At 39.7% G+C, this 25,100-nt stretch overlaps 1 protein-coding gene and 1 pseudogene across 2 annotated transcripts in view; one reads left to right on the forward strand and one right to left on the reverse strand.

The window, feature by feature from the left end:
- The window catches only part of MEP1B (meprin A subunit beta), a 34,524-nt gene extending 12,663 nt beyond the window's left edge, over positions 1–21,861 (reverse strand). For both annotated transcript variants that reach the window (XM_055235131.2, XM_055235123.2), the window contains exons 1-8: positions 18,166–21,861; positions 16,470–16,488; positions 15,604–15,648; positions 15,477–15,520; positions 12,493–12,571; positions 4,624–4,741; positions 3,283–3,461; positions 175–393 (exon numbers count right to left, since the gene is read on the reverse strand). In XM_055235131.2, coding sequence (XP_055091106.2) covers positions 175–393; positions 3,283–3,461; positions 4,624–4,741; positions 12,493–12,571; positions 15,477–15,520; positions 15,604–15,648; positions 16,470–16,488; positions 18,166–18,228 — 766 coding nt within the window. In that variant the 5' untranslated portion in view covers positions 18,229–21,861. The remainder of the gene's footprint in view (positions 1–174; positions 394–3,282; positions 3,462–4,623; positions 4,742–12,492; positions 12,572–15,476; positions 15,521–15,603; positions 15,649–16,469; positions 16,489–18,165) is intronic.
- LOC134731643 (clustered mitochondria protein homolog) lies at positions 10,923–12,282 on the forward strand (annotated as a pseudogene).
- Positions 21,862–25,100: the final 3,239 nt, after the last annotated feature.

Raw genomic sequence — 25,100 nt, forward strand, 5'->3', positions numbered from 1 at the left:
AATGCTGCTTCCAAGTTGTAGATTGAGATCTGAGTGCTCTTCTGTTTATTTCCTGAATATCAAATCTCTATAATCTCAGAAACCCCACCAATGCTCGACAAAATGGCACAGACCATCATTTTTCCCTACATAACAGAGGAAAATATAAGTCATTTCAAAGAACCTGTCACATACAGCAGTTATACAGTTGATTCAACTTTAGGAGATCAGAGTCACTGAAATCCATTCGTTGGCCGATCACATCCTCAAAGTCTGAGATTCTTGTGACAATTGTCGGCTCCGTTCCGTTTTGGAATGCAGTTTTACTGTAGTGCATTACTGAAGTGTAATCATAGGGAACATTCAGGGAATCTGATATGTCATCACTATAGGTGTTAAAATTGTGCTCTCTGCCTAAAGGATAAATAAAAAATATTTACTTGATGTTCACAAAATTCAGCTTATCTTACTCCAAATACTGCTCACTTAGAAATGGAGAATATAATAAACTCAAGCAATTGTTGCTACAACTAACAACAGTTTCATTATTCCCATCTTACAATCTAATATTCAAGCTTAGAACTGTGATACCAGCAGTCACACTGAACGTATCTAAGGTTCTATTGCAGCCCATAGTTAGGACAGTGGCATTTAGTCTAAGGCTATAAAAACTGCTCGTGGAAAGGAGGATTCTAGAAAGTGCTGCTAACCAGCCTGGGCAACAAAGTGAGACCTCATCTCTAATAAATATTTTAAGGCCGAGCGTGGTGGTTCACGCCTGTAATCCCAGCACTTAGGGATGTTGAGGTAGGAGGATCATGAGGTCAGGAGTTCGAGACCAGCCTGACCAACATGGTGAAACCCTGTCTCTACTAAAAATACAAAAATTAGTCCGTTGTGGTGATGCGCGCCTATAATCCCAGCTACTCAGGAGGCAGAGGCAGGAAAATTGCTTGAACCCAGGAGGCAGAGGTTGCAGTGAGCCGAGATTGCGCCACTGCACTCCAGTCTAGGTGACAGAATGAGACTCCATCTCAAATAAAATAAAATAAATATTTAAAAAATTAGCCAGGCATGGTGGTGCATGCCTGTAGTCCCAGCTACTCTGGAGGCTGAGGTGGGAGGATTGCCTGAGCCTGGGAAGTCGAGGCTGCAGTGAGCGGTGATCATGCCACTGCACTCCAGCCTGGGTGACAAAGTAAGACTCTGTCTCAAAAAAAAAAAAAAAAAATGTTGTTGAACCAGTCAGGGCATTGGCCAGCAATGATGGCAGGCTGAGGACGTCCACAGTAGATGGAGATGGAAGTAAGAAGACTTTGAAGGGATGGTGAGATGAAACCTGGGATAACTTTCCAGTTATCCTACAAAGGAGTCATTAAAAAGCATTGACATGCGGTTATTGACTAACCATAATTCATGGTTACTGGAATAGGTGTAGATGTATTTAAAGCATAATGAACCAGCCTGGCCAACATGTTTAAACCCTGTCTCTACTAAAACTACAAAAATTAGCCGGGCGTGGTGGCGGGCGCCTATAATCCCAGTTACTCGGGAGGCTGAGGCAGAAGAATCACTTGAACCCAGGAGGCAGAGGTTGCAGTGAGCCAAGATCACACCACTGCACTCCAGCATGGGCAACAGAGTGAGATTCTGTCTCAAAATAAATAAATAAATAAAGCATAATGACTATAGTTAGTAATAATGTATTGTATATTTCAAAATTGCTAAGAGAATATATCTCAAGTGTCTCACCACAGAAATGATAAGTGAGGTGATGGCTATGTTAAGTAGCTTGTTTTAGTCATTCCACATTGTGTACATATGTCAAAATATCACTGTACCACATAAGTATATACAATTATGATTTGTCAGTTTAAAATAATAATAAAAAACAAAAATGAATAGATTTAGAGAAGACATTCAGGCCATTTAGCATTATACTAATGGGCAACTGGTTCCAACTTGAAATGGAATGATTCTGTGGACACATTAAGGTGGTTCTAATCTCCAAAACATAAAGATGTGTTATCAAATGTGAGCAGAAGTTTTGATCAAAAATAAGTCTTTGGGAATCCTAAAGAGTGTGGCTGTGGATTAAAGCTAAACACTGCTGTTTCTCTAGAAATCTTTAAGTTTGCTGCTATGCCTGACCCCATTTGAGACAAGCAGAGGCAGGGGATGAAGAGCAAGAGCTGTGATTTCAAGAAGTGTGGTGTCAGGGGACCTTGTATAGGGCACTCCTCACAGTGCCTCAGACATAATAGCAATGCCCTTTCCTCTGTCTTGCCCCACACAGGCAGGACAGATGAGGAAGCTGAGTGTCACTGTGGAATGTGGAAAACATGAGCTCTAGTCAGACATGGTTATTAAGACTTTGTGACTTTGAACACAAAATCATAAACAGTTCATGCTACTCAACTATTACTGAAAATTGTTCCATGAAACAATAAATCCAAATACTATACAATCTACTCTGTAAAAAGAAAAAAGAAGACCGTGATCAAATCATTTTGGGAAATGCTCCTTTTCTTAGAGATTTACAATTCCTGTCAACCTAGTAAACACTCAGAGCAGTATAGCAGGATAAGTAAGTCTAATTTCTTTTAACCTAGGTGCTATGGCTTGAATATGTCCTCCCAAAAGCATGTATTGGAAACCTAATCCCCACTGCAACAGTGTTGGGAGGTGGGGCCTAATGAGAGGTAATTAGGGCATGGGCTCTGTCTCATAAATGGATTAATCCCATTGCTGCAGGAGTAGGTTTGCTACTGCAGGAGTGGATTCCTTGTAAAAGGACAGATTTGGTCCTGTTTTTTCTCTCTGACTCTCCCTTGCTCTTCTTCCCTCTGCCATGGTATCTGACACAGCAAGAAGGCCCTCGTCAAATGCCCACCCCTTGATTTTGGACTTTCCAGCCACCAGAGCAATGAGGAATAAATTTCAGTTCTTTATAAATTACCCAGTCTGTGGTGTTTTGTTATAGCAGTGCAAAATGGACTAAGACTTGGGGATCTGCAAAACTAATCTGGCCACAGACTCTGTTCCACATAATACTCATGAACATATTGTGGGACTGAATATGCTTTAAGAACCACAAAACCAGTTTCTAAGAGCATATCTAGCTCATATGGGTTCTGGAATACTTGTGCTCCAATAACTCAGAATGAGTTCGAGCTGAATGAATTAAGACATCAAAACATCAAAGTTTTAAAATTATTAACAGTTGCCACAGATGACAAGAGAGGACACATGCTTAGAAATTCAGTCCTTAACTAAAAACATAGGAAAAAAAGAGAAATGTACCTGACAGAATTCTGTCCCACATTATCCTGACATAGTCATCCCGGTCAGAACGCGACTGCTCATGCCAGAATCCCAGAGCATGGAGGAACTCGTGTTGAACCGTTGCTATTCGGTCACAGTTTGCCCCGATGGAAAGTTCTTGCTTCCCAACCTGCCTATTTCCTACTGAAGACCAGCAGCTTATAGGAGAGTTTACAAGAAAGGGGGAGGAGGATGTTACAATCTGGGGTCTCAGGGCAGAATCCCCACTGCCTAGTCCACTTCATTACCCACCTTTGCTCTTACATCTGAACACTGTGCATTTCTCTCATAACCCAGGTGATGTAGTTTGGACAATTGTCCCCACTCACATCTCATGTTGAACCGTAATTCCCAGTGCTGGAGGCGGGACCTTGTGAGAGGTATTTGAGTCATGGGACGAACCACTCATGGCTTGGTGCTGTCTTCACAATAGTGAGTTTTCATGAGAGCTGGTCATTTAAAATTGTGTAGCACCTCCCCCTCCCCACTCTCTCTCTGGCTCCTGCTTTTGCCATGCAACATGCTTGCTCCACCCTCACCTTCCACTATGATTATAAGCTTCCGGAGGCCTCCCCAAAAGCTGAGCAGATGTCAACACCATGCTTCCTATAAAGCCTGCAGAACTGAAAGCCAGTTAAACCTCTTTTCTGTATAAATTACCGAGTCTCTGATATTTCTGTACAGCAATGCAAGAATGGCCTAATATACCAGGTGTTGTATAATATTAAAAAACCTTACAGACCAGGTGATCTTTAAAGAACTTGCCCTAACACCAGATATTACATAGGAGCAAATCATCCCCACGGTGGTCTAGACCTGGTTTTTCTTGTGAATTTCAAAGTCTTTGAGATCCTCCTTGTTATGCCTGTGCCCATTAGCAAGGGTTTTACAGGGACAGCAACCACTCAGAATTGCTGAGCTCAAGACAAATAATACTGTCGCCTTCTTAACTCAAGAAATAAGAGTGGTTAGGTTAAAATAAGCTTAAGTACAGACATGGACACACATAAATACCTATGTTTTTTACTTGAAAGGGATAAAGAGTATGTAAATTACAAACGGTATGAAATTCACAAGGTTGTGGGTCTGACAGCATGCAATCCCATCCACTCTCCACTTTGTCTAAAGGCAGTTACATGTATGGGAATATAATTTCTATGTCTACAAAAACTAGATCCAGTTGTTTTTTACTCTCCAGCAACTAGCAAGAAAGTCCCCACCCCTTCCTAAAGGTCAGAGCCTAGGATGATTGCTGCAATGTAATGTCCCAGGCACTAGAGTTCTCCTTAGATGCCTTAGAAGACTAAGTCTTCAACTTACCCACTGCCCTTGAACACTGATATATAGTTTGTTTCTCCAGCCCAAGGCTTAAAGTCAATACATGTTTTTAGGCGATAACGTTCAAATGCATTGAGGATAACTCCCTTAGCATTCATTTCTGAAGGAAGAAAACAAACAAAAATATGCTTATTAAAACAATCACCACTGAAAAATCTTCCATGGAAGCAGGCCATTGCAATATATTGCTTATCATGAGTTAGTCCCTTCATGAATGTTGAGTCTTTTATTTTTACAAAAATTAGAATTCAGTGCCCATTGAAAATCATACACAATATCTGCTTATTCTTCAGATCCCTTATTTGGCCTCATATTTCTCTAGCACTCACTAATGGTGCATTACTAAACAATAAAAATGCATTTCTTTACCTCAGAGAACATATCCATTGGATCACAGGCAATCAAAATAAATAATCACCATCACACACTTCATCTGAGAAGCTATAATATGTATTTAAAGCCACACAGCTGGGCTTTTAATCTGAGGAGCTTGAGATGGGAGAGTCTATGAACACCCTGAAATAGTATGCAAAGTGTGTATGTGTGTGTGTGTGTGTGCATATCTACATATGCAAAGCACATTTTCCAGAGAGAGCTTTCATGAGGTCTGCAAGTGAGTTCAGGGCCCAAAATAGGGGTAAGAGCCAATGCTCTGGATATAAGAGTGATATGGATATGGAACTCAAAGAAGGCAGAGGCATGGAAGAAACAACATGCAGGAAAAGAAACTTGTGAGTGACCAGGAGGAGCAGGCTGTATCAGATGCACATGGAAAGGCATGACGTGGGCCAGGTCCTAGTGAAGTGAAAGATGGGAGCCTGCCAGGAGGTGGGAGACAGTATGGCAGAGGGGAAAGTGCTTGGACTTTGGAACCAGACACACCTAAGTTCTTCCCTATCCTCGCCACTCGCTTTTGACATAAAACTTTTGCCAATTCAATCAACCTTTGGAGCTTTGGTGTTATTATCGGTTAAGTGAGGAAATAAAATCAACTTTGCAGGATATTGTGAGGATAGGAAGAGAAAGTAAAGGTGAAGTTCCAAGTAAAATTAGCATTTGTCAAATGTTCATTTCCTTTCTCCCTACTTGAGTAACCATTGCATAGACGTTCAAGGAAGATTACTTGGTATGCCTCTGTTGAGGCAGGTCTAAGAAGATCAAGAACAGGATTCACATAGGGAAGACCCTAAAATCCATAAGTTGTAAAAGGCACTAAGTTCAGACTTTTACAATACCACATAAGTAATACACTATCGTTATAAATAAGTTAAAAAATTGATATGAATAAAAAGAAATTTAAAATCCTGTCATCCAGGAATAATCAATCACCCTTACCATACATTTTGTCTTTGAATACATATATAACATACATATGTTAATATTTCTATAAAAAATAAAGTCATCTACATAGCATTTTACCAACTATTTTTTCACTAAATATTATGTCATCAAAATCCTTTTTCATCATTGAGCATTGTTTTTATCATTTTAATGAATAGAGGATTACAAATTGGATCCATTGGACATTGGATCACAGGCAATCAAAATAAATTGCCACCACATACTTAATCTGAGAAGCCATAATATATATTTAAAGCCTCACAGCTGGGCTTTTAATCTGAGGACATTGAGATGGGAAGGTCTATGAACACCCTGAAATAGTATGCCGTGTGTGTGTGTGTGTGTGTGTGTGTGTGTGTGTATATCTACGCATGGCTGTAACATTCAAAATGTTCTGTCCTATAAGTATCATATTTGGGTCATTATTTCAAATGTAATATTTCCTTCAAATAAGGTATGATAATACTGACCACCATATCACTGTTTTAAACAGAATATAAAAGACCATACTAGTTTAGGCCATTTATCAAAACTTAATGAGGATAGTTTCTTGAATTAATAAACGAAGTAACACGTGAAAGCTTTATAAACACTGAGGCCCTTTACCAAGATAAGATCTGTTTTCCATATGCCTTTATTTACCGAGGGCCTTAGTTAACCTTGCGTTATAGATTCAGAAAGCTCCACTTGGAACCATGCCAGGCTTTGGAAAATGAGGCAAGTTGCTGGCAATCCTAGGAGTTCAGTAAGCAGCTGTTCAGGATTGTTTCCCCTTAATAGCCCCTTCAGGTTTCTAGCACCTTCCCCTTCATTTCCATCCCCAACTCTTTACCCTCAGCCCCCCCAACTGCCTTTTCCCCCTTGGTGCTAAGGCAAGGAATTATAACTTAGGCCCTGGAAAGTATAAATGGCTGCTTTGAGTGTTACTCCTTTCAGGGAAGTTGCATCTACCAGCCAGGTAACATCTGAAGTTCAAGCTGGAAGACTACAGCCCTACTGGTAGAATTTCACAGGTTGACCTACTAGAATCCGAATAATAGGGCCTTCCAGAAATCAACCCTTCATAGGTATTTACTTTTGCTACCTGTAAGAATGGCCTTGCTTAGTAATTTTCTTAGTCTGAGTCATTTGAAGATGGTATATATTTCTGAAACGTAAGGACACTTTTCTTAATTTGAACATAGAAAACAAGTTGAATTCTGCAATATTAAACAAAGGTATTTTCTAAATAAGAAATAATCAAAATCACATAATTGAAAAAATTGGTCTATAAAAATTTGAAGTTTGATTCTATTATAAAGACTATACAATATGAAAAAATGCAATAACATTAAGTGAAAAAATTAGAACAAAAAATTTAAGACATCATAGTTATAACTATGTAAAAATTTGCACAGTTTGGATGGTAGGATCTAGGCTGAATTTTTACCTAACATTTTTCATTTATATATATACGTATGCTTATCAATTTATTTCAAAAATGTTATTACATATAATATGCCAGAGACTATGGTAATCCCCCAATTTGCAAGATGAAAAATAGCTCTTATCTTCAAGGCATTCATTATGTTGTTTATAATGTTGTTTAAAAAATAAATAAAGCTCATAAGGTTAGATGGCTTTGGTTAAATACATGGCAAAAAAAAATAGCCTAAGAGATATATAAAATTAAAGCTCCCTAATCTTTCATGGAACATACTTAGGAGAATAATTTTTTAAAAAAAAAAAAGAAATATAACTGGATGTGGTGGCTCACGCCTGTAATCCCAACACTTTGGGAGGCCGAGGTTGGTGGATTGCCTGGTGAAACCCCATCTCTACCAAAAATACAAAAAATTAGCTGGGCATGGTGGCATGCATCTGTGGTCCCAGATACTTGGGAGGCTGAGGTGGGAGGATCACTTGAGCCTGGGAGGCAGAGGTTGAAGCCTGGGTGATAGAATGAGAACTCATCTCAAAAAAGAAAGAAGGAAGGAAGGAAAGAAGGAAGGAAGGAAGGAAGGAAGGAAGGAAGGAAGGAAGGAAGGAAGGAAAGGAAAGGAAAGGAAGAATTAAAACAAAAGAACTTAAAAATTTTTTAATCAAAAGACTAGACCAGGCCGGGCGCGGTGGCTCACGCCTGTAATCCCAGCACTTTGGGAGGCCGAGGCGGGCGGATCACAAGGTCAGGAGATCGAGACCATCCTGGCTAACACGGTGAAACCCCGTCTCTACTAAAAATACAAAAAAAAATTAGCCGGGCGAGGTGGCAGGCGCCTGTAGTCCCAGCTACAAGGGAGGCTGGGGCAGGAGAATGGCGTGAACCCCGGGGGGCGGAGCCTGCGGTGAGCCGAGGTCGCGCCACTGCACTCCAGCCTGGGTGAAAGAGCGAGACTCCGTCTCAAAAAAAAAAAAAAAAAAAAAAAGACTAGACCAAAAAACATGTATATTCAAAATCTTTCAGGTTCCTGATTCCAAAAGTCAATGAACATCTTTCTCTCCTCATGCTCCCTGTGCTCTTTATGGCTTCCAACCCCGCTAACTACTCCTGCCCTGGCTTTCCCTACCCTACTGTTAGTTTTTCATCTATGTTTCTGGCCAATTCCCCCTTCTCAATAACTTCCACCAGATCTTCCTTCTATACCAGTTCCAAAAAAATGGCACTGAGTTTCATTCTCGACCATCTTCTTACTTACTCAACACAACCTTCCAGGATAAATCAATAAAATCCAGTTATCTATGGAGCACCTGCTCTATGCAAGGCACTGTGTGAAATGCTCATCCATACTCACGGCTTCAACCATCTCTTATATCCTAATAACTCCCAAACATTTCTTGACCTTGAATGACCAGGTCGTATACCAACAATTTATTTGGTATCTCCACCACAGTGACTCTGATGCATTTCAAATTCTGCATGCCAAAAACTAATTTCCACCACACTTCTCTGTCTCATGCTCCTCAAGGTTAAATTCTCCATTCTTGTTAAAGATATTACCATCCACTCAGCTACCCAGGACTGAATCCTGAGCACTAGAATCTCTTTCCCTACACCCACCTTCTTCTTGACCTCTTACAGTCAATCACTAAATCTAACAAATGCATCCCAAATAGCTTTTAGATTTATCTTGGTTAGGAATCTCTTAATTATTTCTCTGAATTTCCTCAGTAGTTTTCTAACTGGTCCCCCTATCTTCTTTTTACCCCACTAATGACACATCTTCTATACTTCAACCCAAGCGATTATTTTAAACTGCAATTTTAACAACCTCACTGCCACAATAATACTTTTGGTGGCTCCATGTCATTAGTATACACAACAAGTTCTTTAACACGGGAAAGACCCAAGTCCTTCCCATTTGGGTTCTGCCTACCTGCTCAACTTTCCATCTCCCCACTCTCAATCTAAATTCCAGCTCAGGATTTTCTCCCTTCTTCAAGACTTAGCAGATCGTGGTGCATCTGGCTAAAGCACCCTTCCCTTGCTATAAGAGGCCACACTAGCCCACATGGTGCCTGTGTGCCAATTAGAAAGAGGCACTACACCTGAGCAGGTGCTGCAGTTGCTGGCTGGCCAGATGGGTGAACAGCACTTTCACACAAAGAAACAAATGCCTCCTGGTGAACAGAAAGAACGTAAACCTGGTATCAGCTCCACTTGTTTCCTGGCCCAGCCACCTGAGAGCAGCCTCTTGAAGCAGCTCTACGTCATTAATGACATTCTTCATTCATTCCTCTCAGTCAAAAAGTCTTGGAGAATCTGAAAGCTGAGGTGGCATGGCGGCACCAGCTCCAGGAGGTCATGTCAGTTGTATGGTGTACAACTTATACAATCTTCATGGCAGTCCTGCTATATAGTATCCTCTGCTTATAATGCATATGCTTTTCTATCCAGGTTGAGTTTAATGCCCCTCCAATGTGTTCCCATAGCTCTTTGAACATATCACTAATCATAATGTTTATTCCATTCTATCATAATTCACTTTTGATTTATGTGAATCTCCACTGAAATACATGATCTTTAAGGAAAATAGCAGGGTTTTCAAATACCATATGTCTTCCCATAAGTGGGAGCTAAATATTGCATACACATGGATGTAAAGATGAGAACAAAAGACACTGGGGACTACAAGAGGGGAAAGGGAGGGAGAAAAGGGTTGAAGAAGCCACCTATTGGGTGCTATGCTCAACTCCTGGGTGATGGGTTCATTTGTACCCCTAATCTCAGCATTATGCAACACACCCATGTAACAAACCTGCACACGTACCCCCTGAATCTAAAATAAAAGTTGAAATTTTAAAAAACTATAACAGGCTGGGTGCAGTGGCTCATACCTGTAATCCCAGCACTTTGGGAAGCCGAGGCAGGCAGATCACTTGAGGCCAGGAATTCGAGACCAGCCTGGATGATGGTGAAAGCCTGTCTCTACTAAAAATACAAAAATTAGCCAGGTGAGCTAGCACATGCCTGTAATCCCAGCTACTCAGGAAGCTGAGGCAGGAGAATCGCTGAAACCTGGGAGGTAGAAGTTGCAGTGAGCCGAGATTATGCCACTGCACTCCAGCCTGAGATCGTGCCACTGCATTCCAGAGCAAGACTCTGTCTCAAAAACAAAAAAAAAATGAAAAATAAAATTAAAAATTAAAAAACTATAGCAGGGTTTTTACTCAAACTTTTCCCAAACAGCAATTTCTAAGCCAATGCTGGTCAGTGACATCATTGTCACTAGTCCATAGATTAAAATGAAGACCATGTTTAGAGTTTTCCAACACATTTAAATTTCTTGTATAGAAAAGCTGTTCTTAGTTTTGGATTTGGTTCTTCTGACTTTTTAACATTTTAATATTACACTAATAACATTATTTATTGTAAGAAAAGAGGATGATGAAAGCTCTTTTATCATGCTAGCTTGTTGTTTAAGTTCCTGACCTGGCAAAATAAAATGTTGATAAAACAATGCCAGTTCCTCAAATTTTGTTTAGTTGGTTATTTTATGCATTTTCTCATATGTGTAATTGATCATAGGGGGAACCACTGCTTTAAAATAAAGACTGGCTCCCTGTGGGCCCATCAGTCAGGCCCTGCACCTGCTTAACAAAGTGTAGGGAGCCGTGCACGTGGAGATCTGCGCCTGCCTGCACCTCCTTGCCCGACTCCACTACATCATGGGCAAGTATGCAGAGGCCCTGAGAAGCCAGCAGAAGGCAGTGCTGATGAGCGTGCGGGTGATGGGGCATCGAACACCCCAACACCATCCAGGAAAACATGCACCTGGCCCTGCACTGCTTCACCAGCAGGCAGCTGTCCTCGGACCTGAGCCTGCTGCAGGGCACCCGCTACCTCACGCGCTGGTGCTTGGGGAAGACACCCCAAGGTGGCGTGCTGGACAACATCAGGCGGGTGCTGCACAGGGTGATGGAGTACGACCTGTCGCTGTGCTTCCTGGACAACGGGCTGGCCATCAGCACCAAGTACCACGGGCCCAAAGCCCTCAAGGTGGCCCTTGGCCACCACCTCGTCACCTGGGTCTATTAGAGCAAAGCTGAGTTCCGGTCGGCCCTGCAGCACCAGAAGAAAGGGCTGCACACACTCCGTAAGACCCAGCTGGACAAGGACCAGGAGAAGACCAAGGAGAGCTCTGAGTACCTCAAGTGCCTGACCCAGCCAGCCGCGGCCCTGTGGCGCACCGTGCATAAGATCTATCGCAACGGCTCCAGCAACAACATCCTGCCCCTCAACTTCACAGCCCCCGGCATGGCCAGCGTCTTGGAGCAGTTCAAAGACATCAATGGCATCCTCTTCATTCCTCTCAGCCAAAAAGACTTGGAGAATCTGAAAGCCGAGGTGGCGCAGTGACAGCAGCTCCAGAAGGCCAGAAGAAACAGGGATAAGGCCAAGGAGCCCGAGGCCACCAAGCCCGAGCCAGCGGGGGCACCAGAGGACCTGGGTTCCCAGCCCCGGGCTGCCAATGACCCTTCTTTCCCGAACTTGCAGGGATAGAGAGGGACAGGCAGACGGACAGTCAGTCAGTGGCCCCACTCACCAGGGATCCAGACTCTAGGAGAAGGGAGCATACCTGCCATGGGAAGAGGAAGCAACGCCCTCTTCTTCCATGTTTCACCCTCACTGCACCCCCAGCATCCTCCTGGGACCCTGGCCTGGCCTGTCTGCTCTCCAAAAGATGTTTTTGCACTGGTTCAATGAATATATGATGTAGAGCCCCTCCCCCACAAAAAAAGACTGGCTCCCTAATCGTTATGTCCCTAGCATAACAGAGTAGGCTCTCCATAAATGTTGGTTGAACTCATTGCTATATTGGTCAAGACACTGTAAATATTTCAGACAGAGTCATTTAGGTTACTTTCATTGTTCGTTTTGCTCGTTTGTTTTCAAAGTAAATGTACATAGCCACACAAAGGAGCAAACCAAACAAAACCTTAAAGACCATATAAGCCCACCCTTTGAAACACTGTAATCATATTTTGTCAGAAATATACATTAGTTATGAATACTCCAAGGTGCATACTAACCCAAGCTATCTTCTAGAACATATGGAATGGTATGAGGCCATCTATACATTTCTCCAATGATGGAATTTCTAATTTGTGCCTGTCAACAATAAATGCAAAAGGGCTAGTTAAACAAATAAGGCAAACACTTAGGAAACAACAGTAGTTAATCTAGAAATAAATGAAGTTTAAAGCTCTCCCAGTTCGCACAAACAAATTGTGTGTGTGTGTGTGTGTGTGTGTATGTAGCCCCACTTTTATCATAATATAACAAAGTTTCTAGGAAGAAATTACTAATTTCTATCATTAATTTTGTTAATACAGTTGAAGAAGGAATAATGCAAAAAATAACTGTTGGAAAACTGAACTACAAATATTGGTAGATATATAGGTTAGTTTCCTATACTTAAAGATTAAAAATTTGCTAGAAAACAGTGATAGCAAGACCTTGATAATCTGGATCTCACAATATCAGAAAAAGTCACACATGAGCTGGGCCAAAGTTTTCAAAAATTTTTAAAGGATTTTAGACTGTATAATAGAAAATGAGTAATATTTTACTAATGTATTTACTTAGTCCACAAATTGAATATTGTCCTAGAGAATAGAGATTCCTTGGTAATAAAGGTCTCTGGCTTCATGGAGCTTATATCTAGTGGAGGAGAGAAAGAGTATGTAAAAAAAAATGTTTAAGCAGGATGAATTCAATAGGGAGGAAATTAGAAAGAGAGATGTGAACAAGGGCACAGGGATGAGGGAGTACATGAGATGGAGTGATCAAGACAGGCCTCTCTGCAGGGATGATATTTAAGGGGAAATAGGAATCGCAAGACAGAGCCAGCATTAAAAGGGGTCCTGGGAAGGTGGTTTCAGGCAGAGGGAACATTAGTTGTTCTGGTTCTGAGGTGGGAATATGCCTGGGATGTTTTGAATATGTGTTGAGACCAGTAGCCTGATGAGTCTAAGAGAGAACATGGATGAGATAAGAGGAGAGGAAAAGAGAGGAGAGGGGAGGGGAGAGGGGAGGACAGAAGCAGGAGCTAAGGCGTGCTAGGCTTAGAAGGCTAGGGCTAAATCCGGAGATGATTCTAAACCCATAGGCAACTATGGAAGAGTTTCAAGCCAAGAGGTGAAATGAAGTCCCTGCCTATTTGAAAAATGACTTTGCTGTGAGAGATAGGGACAAGTAACAGGGTGGAAAAGATTATAGAGGAACAATATCTGAAATAGAAAGACAAATTAGGAGGCTAATGGAAAAAGCCAGGCAAGAGATGATGGGGCCTGAATTAGAGTGATGGAGAAAAGTGGACGATTTGCAGTGTATGTTAGAGCTAGAAATGACAGAACTTGCTGACGGGCTGGATGGGGAGTGAAGGAGAGAGGAGAAGCAAAGATGACTCTCGAGGTTTTTATGTGTTCAGTTGAGTAGAGTCAGGTTGTGAGGATGACTTTATGAAGAGAGGAGAGTGGGGAGGAACAGTTTGAGGGGAAGGTCAGAGTTCACCTGATCAGAGGACACCTTAGGTTTGAGATATCTTGTAGACATTCAAGTGGAGCTGGCAAATTAGTGCTCGGATAGACCAGTCTGGAGCTCAGGGAAAGGAGAGGACCAGAGATATGCCTTTGGATTCATTGGCATGGAGATGACATTTAAATCCCTGGACCAAGGTGAGATCAAGAGAGAGCACAGATAGAAGAGTAGGTTCGGGACTAAGCCTGGGACACTGCAGCTCTGTTTCCTGGGGGTGGGAGGACTGTGAGGGATGTTGGTGCTTATGATATAGGAAGTAAGGGAGTGACTCAGGACTGTGTTGGAAGGAAGAGCAGCATTTTACAGGAAAAGATCTACTGGATAATTTCTAGGCCACATGGTGTACATTTTTTTTTTTTTTTTGAGACGGAGTCTCGCTCTGTTGCCCAGGCTGGAGTGCAGTGGCACAATCTCGGCTCACTGCAAGCTCCGCCTCCTGGGTTCACGCCATTCTCCTGCCTCAGGCTCCCAAGTAGCTGGGACTACAGGCGCCCACCACCACGCCTGGCTAATTTTTTGTATTTTTAGTAGAGAGGGGATTTCACTGTGTTAGCCAGGATGGTCTCGATCTCCTGACCTCGTGATCTGCCCGCCTCAGCCTCCCAAAGTGCTGGGATTACAGGCGTGAGCCACCTAGCCCAGCCACATATTTTAAACTATGTTAGCTCTATGTTAGCTCTTATCAAATTGTCTTCTTTCTTTTTTTCAAATTTATACACTCTCCAGTATAATAACATGTTCTAAACACATTCCTAAACAAGCATCCTAGTTTCTCTCTATCATCACCAAAAGGGATAGTAAGTAGTAAGTTTCTTAATATTTTTCAATCTAGTCGGCAATAAACTATATCTTGTCTTTTGAAAAATAGTGCTTATTTCCATTCTGTGAGAGAACACTGAAAAAAATAGTGCTTTCATGATAGTGAACTTTTTAGTCCCCCTAATCTACATGCAAGGTTCTTGTGTTTATCTGTGTGGCATGATGACTTAGATGAGAATCAGCACTCTTTATGAATAGGTTTGGGAGGGTCTTAACTTGGCAACATTATTTTTAGCTAAGGCCAGGATAGAAGTCCAAAATCTATTTATTGTAGTAAAAAGCCTGATTCATTGAAGATGTTTACAAATTCAGTTTAATTTTGCCTCCACTAGATTGAATCTGTGAGGTCCTATTTTAAAATCAAAATGTCATATTGCTCCAATAATGAAAATTAATCAAATCAATAAGACTAAGACATATGTAATGAGTTATGGTGGCTTGAACCACACAGAAATCTGAGTAATGAAAGATGAAGACACAATTATATGCATTTCTTTAAGTATAATATATTCATTGAATAAATGTGTAACCATGATTCTGCACCCTTAGAGATAGTTAAGCTTAACAAAATTCATGCTGTCTAATCTTTCTCAGTTACTCTGAATTTGGCTTGCAGTGGTTAATGGAAGATTCTTCCTTATACTTTTTAACTCACCCTATCAAGTCTGATGTCACCCTCAAAAAGATCCAGTCCCAAACCTAAGAGTAAAGATAAAAATTCATGTTAGCAAATTGGATTCAACCTCTCTACTTAAGAGATTATGTAAAAGAAATCCACAAACCTTCATTGATATCAAATATGTCCTGGTCCATTCCGCCATCTACGTCTTTGATTAAAACAACAACAAAAAAATTGAACATTATGTTTATAAAAGGAGAAAACCTTTATCATTTATATAATCAGAAATAAGCGAGTTTCTTTTGGCCTCAGGTAAGTGACTACTAGATTCAGACTCAACATACATTGATTGACTGATTGATTGATTGATTGATTGATTAAGAATCTCCTATGAGCCAGGTTGGGCTCTAAAGAGCTTTTATGTATATATTCTGTCCTATCGACAATTCTTGCATGTCAAATGACTTCAGGAATAAGAAATTGGTTGCTCTGTATATTATTAAGCTTAATTTGAAAGACTAGAAGACTAGATTAAATAGGAAACAAATGATTAAATTTGGTCAAACTAGCCCAATCTACTCATACATGTATATCACTTGCTAGTAGTATACCTTGGAACTTTCAAGCAAAATTCTTAAGTTAAACTTGAATTACTATTTTAAGTTGCAAAGGTGTACATAATATGGCCAAATCTCTGAGTATGCAAATGAATACTGAGTAGACTGTTATTATTAGGTCCATCTGATTTGACACAAAATAACAAAAACAATAATAGCAAGCATTTATGGGATGTCTATGTGTCAGTCACTGTGCTTGGCCTTTCCTATACCACCATCTATTTCTCTGCTGGGCATATGAACTCTGGAACATGGACAATAAAATGTCCCCCATAAATCAAAAGAATCCAGTGTTAGATCAAAGTTCAATGCAATTATGCATCAATTATGCATATGTAATTATGTATGATGTTTAGCATTAAATATGTCCTAGGTTCTCTATAACCTAGAGCAAAACTCAAAATAGACTCACCAAAGTTTTCTGGAGTTGGCTGGGAAATAAACACATAAACAAAACATATTATTATAATGCCCATGAATGGTCTTCTTGGATTCAGTTTATATCTAACCATTTGTTGTTTGTTTGTTTTGTCATTAATATTATGGATTACTTCCTGACATGTATTTAGGATGGCTAAATTGAAGTTTAAGATGACTTTTTGACCAAAGGGTCTTCTCATTTCATGTGGAAAATGAAACTGCCTGTTAAATCAATTTGAAGGTGAAGGAAACAAGAAACAAACTTCAAAAATTGGGGGAAAAAAGGCAGAACATAAGACTCTAGCTCTCAACTAAGTGCTCACTTCACACGTGATTTTCTAAAGCATTCATGGAGCAATGTTTGAAAAACCAAATAATTTATTCTCAGTGTTGAAATAATACTGTAATTTATAACAATTCTTTAAAAAGAAATGTTATTCAAGACTCATTAATCAAGTTATTTTGCGTTCGTGTTTCTCCCAGAATAATTCTGCCTTCAAAGACAATACAAATATTTTTTAAAAAAGGGCACATTTTGTGATTAATTTTTTTTTCTGAAAATAGGTTCTCCACAAATGGTCAATGAAACTCAGACTACATGTCCAAAGGAAAAAAAAAAAAAAAGTAAACCTGAGAAATGTCTTAGTGTAATTGAATTAAAAAGCTCATAGGACTGTCTAGGTTATGTTACCGGTTCTACTAACTAAGGGTAATTCAGTTCACCTTCCAGGTACTCAGACTATCCATAAAATATGATCAGTACCTGCCTTGCATGGGTATTGTGAGAGTTACAGTATATAATGTGAAAGAAGAATTGTAAGCTATAATAAATTGTCACAAAAGTGTAAAGTACAATTTTATTCAAATACAGCTTACATATCTAAATACTAGAATCATTTGGAGTGTTTAACAAAATGTGGGAATAAACTGGATGGATGGTTACCATCATTTTTGACATTAACAACTGCTTTGCATGTTTCACACTATAACCACACACGGGCATACACTCATAGAGGAATGGCAGTGCACCTACAGAATAAAATTATCAAGGATTTATTCCTAATTACAGTTTAACATGTATTCATCAGTATCTCTTGTTTGCAATGCTCTAGTTCCTATTCATAGAATGTCACCCCAATATAATAATTGTTATTTTAAAATAACAACTGAAGGTTTTCCACTAGCCATTTGAAACTTCATTTTAAAACCTTGGGTTGGTTTGTGATACAAACTACCTGACAGAAAAGATTAGTCCAAATTGTAGAAGGATTAGTCTAAATTGATGAAGAAGCAGAAGAGAAATACCACGTTATAAAACTTTGTAAGTACTGATGGTGCCTGTGACACTCATTCATGTCTCAAGTTACGCGCAGCAATCTGCATTTCATTCAGCAGTAAAAATGGAATGATTTTCAAAATTCACATTTATAATCTCATCGAAAGAAAACTTGTTACACAATGATGAAACTAAAAGGAAAACATAACTTTATATCAATGTCTCTACTCTGGTGTGGCTATTTGTCACTCCCTACACCCTGCCCACCCCTAATCTCCAAGAAGAAACACTCATTTGAGATCAACATTTCAAGATGTATAAAAAACAAAAAAATAACAAACATTTGTTCTTTAACAATCAATATCAACTGCCACAAAATTTTTAAATTGTTTTCTATATATTGTTTCCTTACCAAGCCAGAAATCACGAGAAGAGCATCCAAGAACAGAAACCAAGACAGATTCCATAAATCCATGTTGTAGCTTCCAGTTGAAAGTAGCTAACTATGACATTCACGGTTGAATTGACTTCTTTAAAGGCAAACATTGTAATTTATAGCCTTTGATCTCAATGATCCATATTGCAGGTCAGCTTGACGCTGTAGTAATACCTCCAATCAAGGGATGAAAGTCCAGTATTTTTAACACAGCTCTGCGGAGTTGGTTTGTTGGCTTTTTTTTTTCCTGTGTCAACAATTAAGTGCCTGGCTGAGACTTCTTAATGAATACATTCTCTAATGTATATGTACTGGTCCCTAAGACTAGTAAACACCACTTAAGCAAAAAATATATATATCAAATTAATTTTTAATCTTGATCTTATGAAACTCCTCCTGCTCATATAGCTCCTGCTTTAATATATCCAGTTATGTCCACTGCTTTTTATCATTCACTCATTTAATAAAAATCATTGAGTGCCTATAATTTATTGACTTATAAAATCCATTAATGTGCTAGAAATCAGGCACACCCGTTATTCACATATAAAATAGTAAGATAGCAATGTACCTCATCCCTAAAAATTCCCATCAAGCAAACACTGGTGAGACATGGGTCATAAAAGTAGGAATGGTCACTGATTTTCTAATAAAATAATGTTCCCAATCCATCTCTTAATTCTTTCTCACTTTTTCCTTCTTTTCTTGGGATAATTTCTCTTCAGAAACAACCTGTTCTCTCAGTTCCCATGGCTTCATATTCAACTTACTTATGATGCAGGATAATATTTTTCAAATACTAATTTTTGGCCATGGTGGCTCACACGTGTAATCCCAGCACTTTGGGAGGTCAAGGTGGGTGGATCACCTGAGGTTTGGAGTTCGAGACCAACCTGGCCAACACAGTGAAACCCCATCTCTACTAGAAATACAAAAATTAGCCAGGTGTGGTGGTGCATGTCTGTAATCTCAGCTACTTGGGAGGCTGAGGCAGGAGAATTACTTGAACCTGGGAGGCAGAGGTTGCAGTGAGCCGAGATCACTCCACTGCACTCCAACCTGGGCAACGGAATGACACTCCATCTCAAAAAAAAAAAAAAAAAAACTAATTTTTTTCTAGTTTCCCCTTCCTCTCTCCAGCTTAGCCTTCACCCCATTTTGTGCCAACAGAAAGACTATCAAGAGACGTGTAGCATAGACAAGGGGTTTGAGAGGTTGCTTCTTGAGTACAAGCCAGCCCTTCCCACCCTATGAGGGTAAGATGAGAATTAAATGGGAAAACTGAAAACTGTAGTTATAGTCAGTTCTTCACTTGATCCCTGAGATCCCCTAGATATATTACAGGATCCAAAATCAAATGGTCCTGTTTCTTGGCTAGAGCTACAAGGAAGCAAAGGGACTCTACAGAAGAAGGCACATCTTGGGAAGAGGAAAATAACTCCTGAGGCCAAGGGAAGCACAGAAGTATCAGAAAAAGCTGTCATGCCTGAAGAGCCATGTGGATAGGAATAAGGATGTCTCCATTGCAGGCTGCACAGAATCACAAATGAGGACCAGACAGAGGGACTGACATTTTAGAGGATGCCTGTGAGGATAGATGACATCAGGGATCATAAGGGACCTTCCCAATGCATTGGGACTGTTAATTAAGGTTAGGCACAAGCCTAAAGGTAAAATGTGAATCCTGAATTAGCCGCAATTAAATTTTTGACATCTATGTGAATGGGAACCTAAAATATCAATTATTATAACAGACCAATGGAACAGAGTAGAGAACCCAGAGAAACCAGATGCCAAGAACTTACACTGAGGAAAGGACAATCTCTTAATAAATGGCACTGAGAAACTGCATATCCATATACGGAAGAATAAAACTAGATCTCTGTCTTTCATCATATACAAAAATCAACCCAAAGTGGATTAAAGATTTAAATGTGGCCGGGCACGGTGGCTCACACCTGGAATCCCAGCACTTTGGGAGGCCGAGGTGAGCAGATCACAAGGTCAGGAGTTCGCAACCAGCCTGGCCAACATGGTGAAACCCTGTCTCTACTACAAATACAAAAATAAGCTGGGTGTGGTGGTGCACACCTGTAATCCCAGCTACTCTAGAGGCTGAGGCTGGAGAATTGCTTGAATCCAGGAGGCAGAGGTTGCAGTGAGCTGAGATCGCACCACTGCACTCCAGCCTGGGTGGCAGAAAAAGACTCTGTCTCAAAAAAAAAAAAAAAAAAAAAACCCAACAAACTAACAAACAAAAAAAGATTTAAATGTAAGACCTGAAACTATAAAACTACTCAAGGAAAACATTATAGAAATGCTCTAGGATATTAGTCTGGGCAAAGATTTTTGGGGGGTAAGACCCCAAAGACACAGGCAACCAAAGCAAAAACAGACAAATGGGATTACATCAAGCTAAAAAGCTTCTACACAGCAAAGGAAACACTCAATAAAGTGAGGAAACAACTCACAGAATGGGAGAAAATGTTTGCAAACTATCCATCTGACAAGGGATTAAGAACTGGGATATATAAAGAACTAAAACAACTCAATACCAAAAAAACAAATAATCTGATTTTAAAATGAGCAAAAGACCTGAACAGATATTTCTCAGAAAAGATACACAAATTGCTAATAGCTATATGAAGAAATGCTCAACACCACAAATCATCAGGGAAATGCAAATCAAAACCACAATAAGATATCATCTTACCTGAGTTAGAATGGTTATTATCGAAAAAAAAAAACAAAAGATAACAAATTCTGGAAAGGTTGTGGAGAAACAGGAAGACTTGTACACTGTGAAAATGTAAAGTAGTAGAGATATTATGGAAAACAGTATAGAAGTTCCTCAAAAAACTAAAAATAGGACTCCCGTATGATCCAGCAATTCCATTGCTGAGGATATATCCAAAAGAAGGGAAATCAGTAAATTGAAGAGATATCTGCACTCCCACGTTTATTACAGCACTATTTGTAATACCCAAGATATAGAATCGACCTAAGTATTTGTCAACATATAAATGGATAAAGAACATGTGGTCTATACACACAATGGAATATTATTCAGCCATAAAAAAGAAATCTGTCATTTTCAGCAACATGAATGGAACTGGAGGTCATTATAAGTGAAATAATCCAGGCACAGAAAAACAAATATCAAATGTTCTTACTCATATCTGGGAGCTAAAAAAATATTTATCTCATGGAGGTAGAAAGTAGATTGGTAGTCACCAGAGGCTAGGAAGGGAAGGGAAGGGAGGAGGAAGAGATGAAAAGAAGTTGGTTAAGGGGTACAAAAGTACAGTTAGATAAAATAAATGATTTAGTATTTGATAGTACAGTAGGTAAATTATAGCTAACAATTTATTATATATTTTTAAATAGCAAGAAAAGATTACTTGAAATGTTCCCAACACAAAGAAAGGATAAATGTTTGCGTTGATGGATACCCTAATCACCCTAATTTGATTATTATACATTGTATATAGGTATCAGATCATCATATGTACTCCCAAAATATAAACAATTATATATCAATAAAAATTTTAAAAGAAAAAAGTATGATTATAGAAAAATAAAGACAGGCTGGGTACAATGGCTCAAGTCTGTAATCCCAGCACTTTGGGAGGCCAAGGTGGGGCAGATCACCTGAGGTCAGGAGTTCAAGACTAACCTGGCCAACATGGCAAAACCCTGTCACTATTAAAAATACAAAAATTAGCTGGGAATGCTAGTGGGCACCTGTAATCCCGCTATGGAGGCTGAGGCAGGAGAATTGCTTGAATCCAGGAGGCAGAGGTTGCAGTGAGCTGATATCGCACCATTGTACTCGAGACTGGGCAAAAAGAGTGAAACTCTGTCTCAAAAAAAAAAAAAAGAAAAGAAAAAAGAAAAGGAAAGACATTTATTAAGCACAGTTGCTTCTATGAGCTAAGATTTGTAACTGAAACACCTGAGTGAATTCTCTGTGTTGATAAAAAGCAGTTCATATTTGAAGTTAGGAAAAGTGGAAGCAGGAAGAACAGGAAGCAATCATTCCCAGGATGTTGGAGTCTGTTTGAACCCTAATTACAGAACATGGGCAGAGCCGCACTAGGAATCTCATGGAAGTCATTGAGGCATGGCTGAAATCCATTTTCCAAAAAACGTATTTTGCGTATAATAAATAGATATCTTTTACAGTTTGTTCTTTTCTAAGGTTGTCAATGAAGCTCTGCTGCAGAAGCTACTCTTGGCTGGTCTAACATACCTCCAGCTTTCATCACTTGTATCCTGCCCCTAGAAAGCCTTTACAAGCTTCATCATGGCATTAGGAATCTGATCCCAGGAAACTGTCTCTGCCTTTGGTCATTGGTCCACCTCTGGTGTTCATTTTTCCGCAGGCAACATCATCAACAGGAAACCCAATGCTGAGATGATAGGATTTATATACTGTTCTGAGATCCCCTGGCACCATCAGGAAAGCATATTTCTCTTAGGAATGTGATTCTTAAAAAGTTTTTGTAAGTTATGTCATAAGTTTCCCAATACTAGCTCTTTATGAAATCTTACAAACATTTACCTAACATATTAGAAAGTTATGTATTTATTTGAATTTCAATTAAATGGATTTAGGAAAAAGAAGAAAATGAAGGTAATTATAGAAGTCCCTGGGAAACTATGAAAACACAAATTCAATTAGAACTCAGCCAACTAAGGGGTGGAAGGGCTCATAAGACATCTTCCCAAGACATCTGCATTGCCTGGTATTGGACAGACTAAATCACATATTTCACACAAATCTTCCAAGTCCCTCCCCCAAATTACCATCTTTTACCCCATTTTTCAAAATTGTAGTAAGTTACTATATTAATCAAGGTTTACCAAAGAAACAGAACCAATAGGATGTGTGTATAGATAGATTGGATTGGCTCACATGATTGTGGAGGCTGGTAAGTCCAAAATCTGCAGGGTAGGCCAGCAGGCTAAAGACCCAGGCAGGAGTTGATGTTGCAGCTACAGTACCATGGCAGTTCACTTCTTCTTCCTCTAAAGACCTAGAGGAAGAAAATGAAACTCTTTTCTCTCTTAAGGCTTTCAGTTGATTGGATGAGCCCCACCCACATCTGGATGGAGTAATCTAAACATTAATTTCATCATTAGAAAAAAAATACCTTCGCAATTATGTTTAGACTGGTGTTTGACCAAACATCTGGGTAGCATAACCTAACTTAGTTGACACATAAAATTAACCATCACAGTTACTTTTTTTGCTTCTTTTCTTGTGTTTCCCAAGGATGGGATTGTGTGTGCCCAACGCTAACATGGTTTAAAAAGCCATTCATGGGATTTCCAGTTTCCAGTCTGGCATGTAAGAAGTCACCACTCTGCCCTAACAATAAGTGAAAATATGAACAAACTGAAAAATAACCAATTCTTCTTAGATTTGTAAAAGTTAGGTTAGAGGACAAAATGCTGTTGCTAAAGTGGGAGAGACCAACAATAGGTGAATACCCAGAATCACAACAGAGCAGAATCTGCCATAAGGAACCATCACTGGGTTAAGGAAATGTGAACTGTAACTGACAAGTTCCTGGAGGGTCAATGTGGACAAATCTGAGTGATAAAAACTCCAGGGGGACCTGTCATGGGGAAGGGGTGGGGGGCATGCTTTTCCAAGTTTTACCTCCAGGAGCCTCATCAAGTCTTCACAGTGAGCATCAGAGAAAAATTCCCTCATGATTACATCAAAGGCAGGGGAAAGAAACTATTCTGAAAACCATAAAAGCACTATGTTCTTCTGCCTTAGGTTCTGATAAAACCTGCTGGGGTTTTATCAGCGCCTAACTCACCTGACGGAAGGAAAACACCCAATTCTATCTGACTCCACCCTTCCATGTGGAGGAACTACCCAACTCCAGTCCACTCTAGCCATCCTGCCCCACCTATGGGGGTGAGGTGGGGAGGTCTGAGAAGCACATGTGGAGTTCACAGTCCATAGGCACAGGCTTACTAAAACACTGAGATCTAATCATAAGAGTATAGAATGCTTCCCTTCCTCCCACGCCTTACCAACACATTAGTAAAGACCTAGTTAGAGCAATCCCTTTTGCCTGGTACATTATGTTCAGCTATCAAGAAAAAAATGCAGGGCATACTAAAAAGCACAAACACAGTTTGAAGAGACCAAGCAAGCAATGGAACAAGACTCAGATATGGCAGATATGTTGGAATTATCAGACCAGAAATTTAAAACAACTATGATTAATATGCTAAAGGCTCTAACAAATAAAGTAGACAGCATGCAAGAGGACATGGGTAATATAAGCAGAGAGATGGAAATTCTAAGAAAGACCCAAAAAGAAATGCTAGAAATAAAAAATACTGTAACAGAAATGAAGAATCCCTTTGATAGATTTATTAGTAGACTGGACACAGCTGAAAGGAACCTCACAACTGGAGGATATCTCAATAGAAACCTCCAAAACTGAAAAGCAGAGAGAAAAAAAAAAAGACTGAGGGAAAAAATCCAAAACAGAATATCCAAGAACTGTGGGCCAACTACAAAAGATGCAACATACATGTAATGAGAATATAAGAGGAGAAGAAAAAGAGAAATGAACAGAAGAAATATGTGAACCAATGACTCAGAATTTCCCCCAAGTTAGTGTCAAACACCATAACACAGATCCAGGAAGCTCAGAGAATACCAGGCAGAATAAATGCCAAAAATTTACCCAAACATATCATTTTCAAACAACAGAAAATCAAATACAATGAAAAAAAATCCTGAAAGAAGACAGAGGAAAAAGAACATCTTACCTATATAGAAACAAAGATAAGAATTACATTAGAATTCTCAGAAATTATGCAAGCAGGAAGAGGGTGAAGAAATATTTAAAGTGTTCAGAGAGAAAAAAAAAAACTAG

This window comes from Symphalangus syndactylus, chromosome 1, assembly GCF_028878055.3.
Source record: "Symphalangus syndactylus isolate Jambi chromosome 1, NHGRI_mSymSyn1-v2.1_pri, whole genome shotgun sequence".
Taxonomy (NCBI): Eukaryota; Metazoa; Chordata; class Mammalia; order Primates; family Hylobatidae; genus Symphalangus; species Symphalangus syndactylus.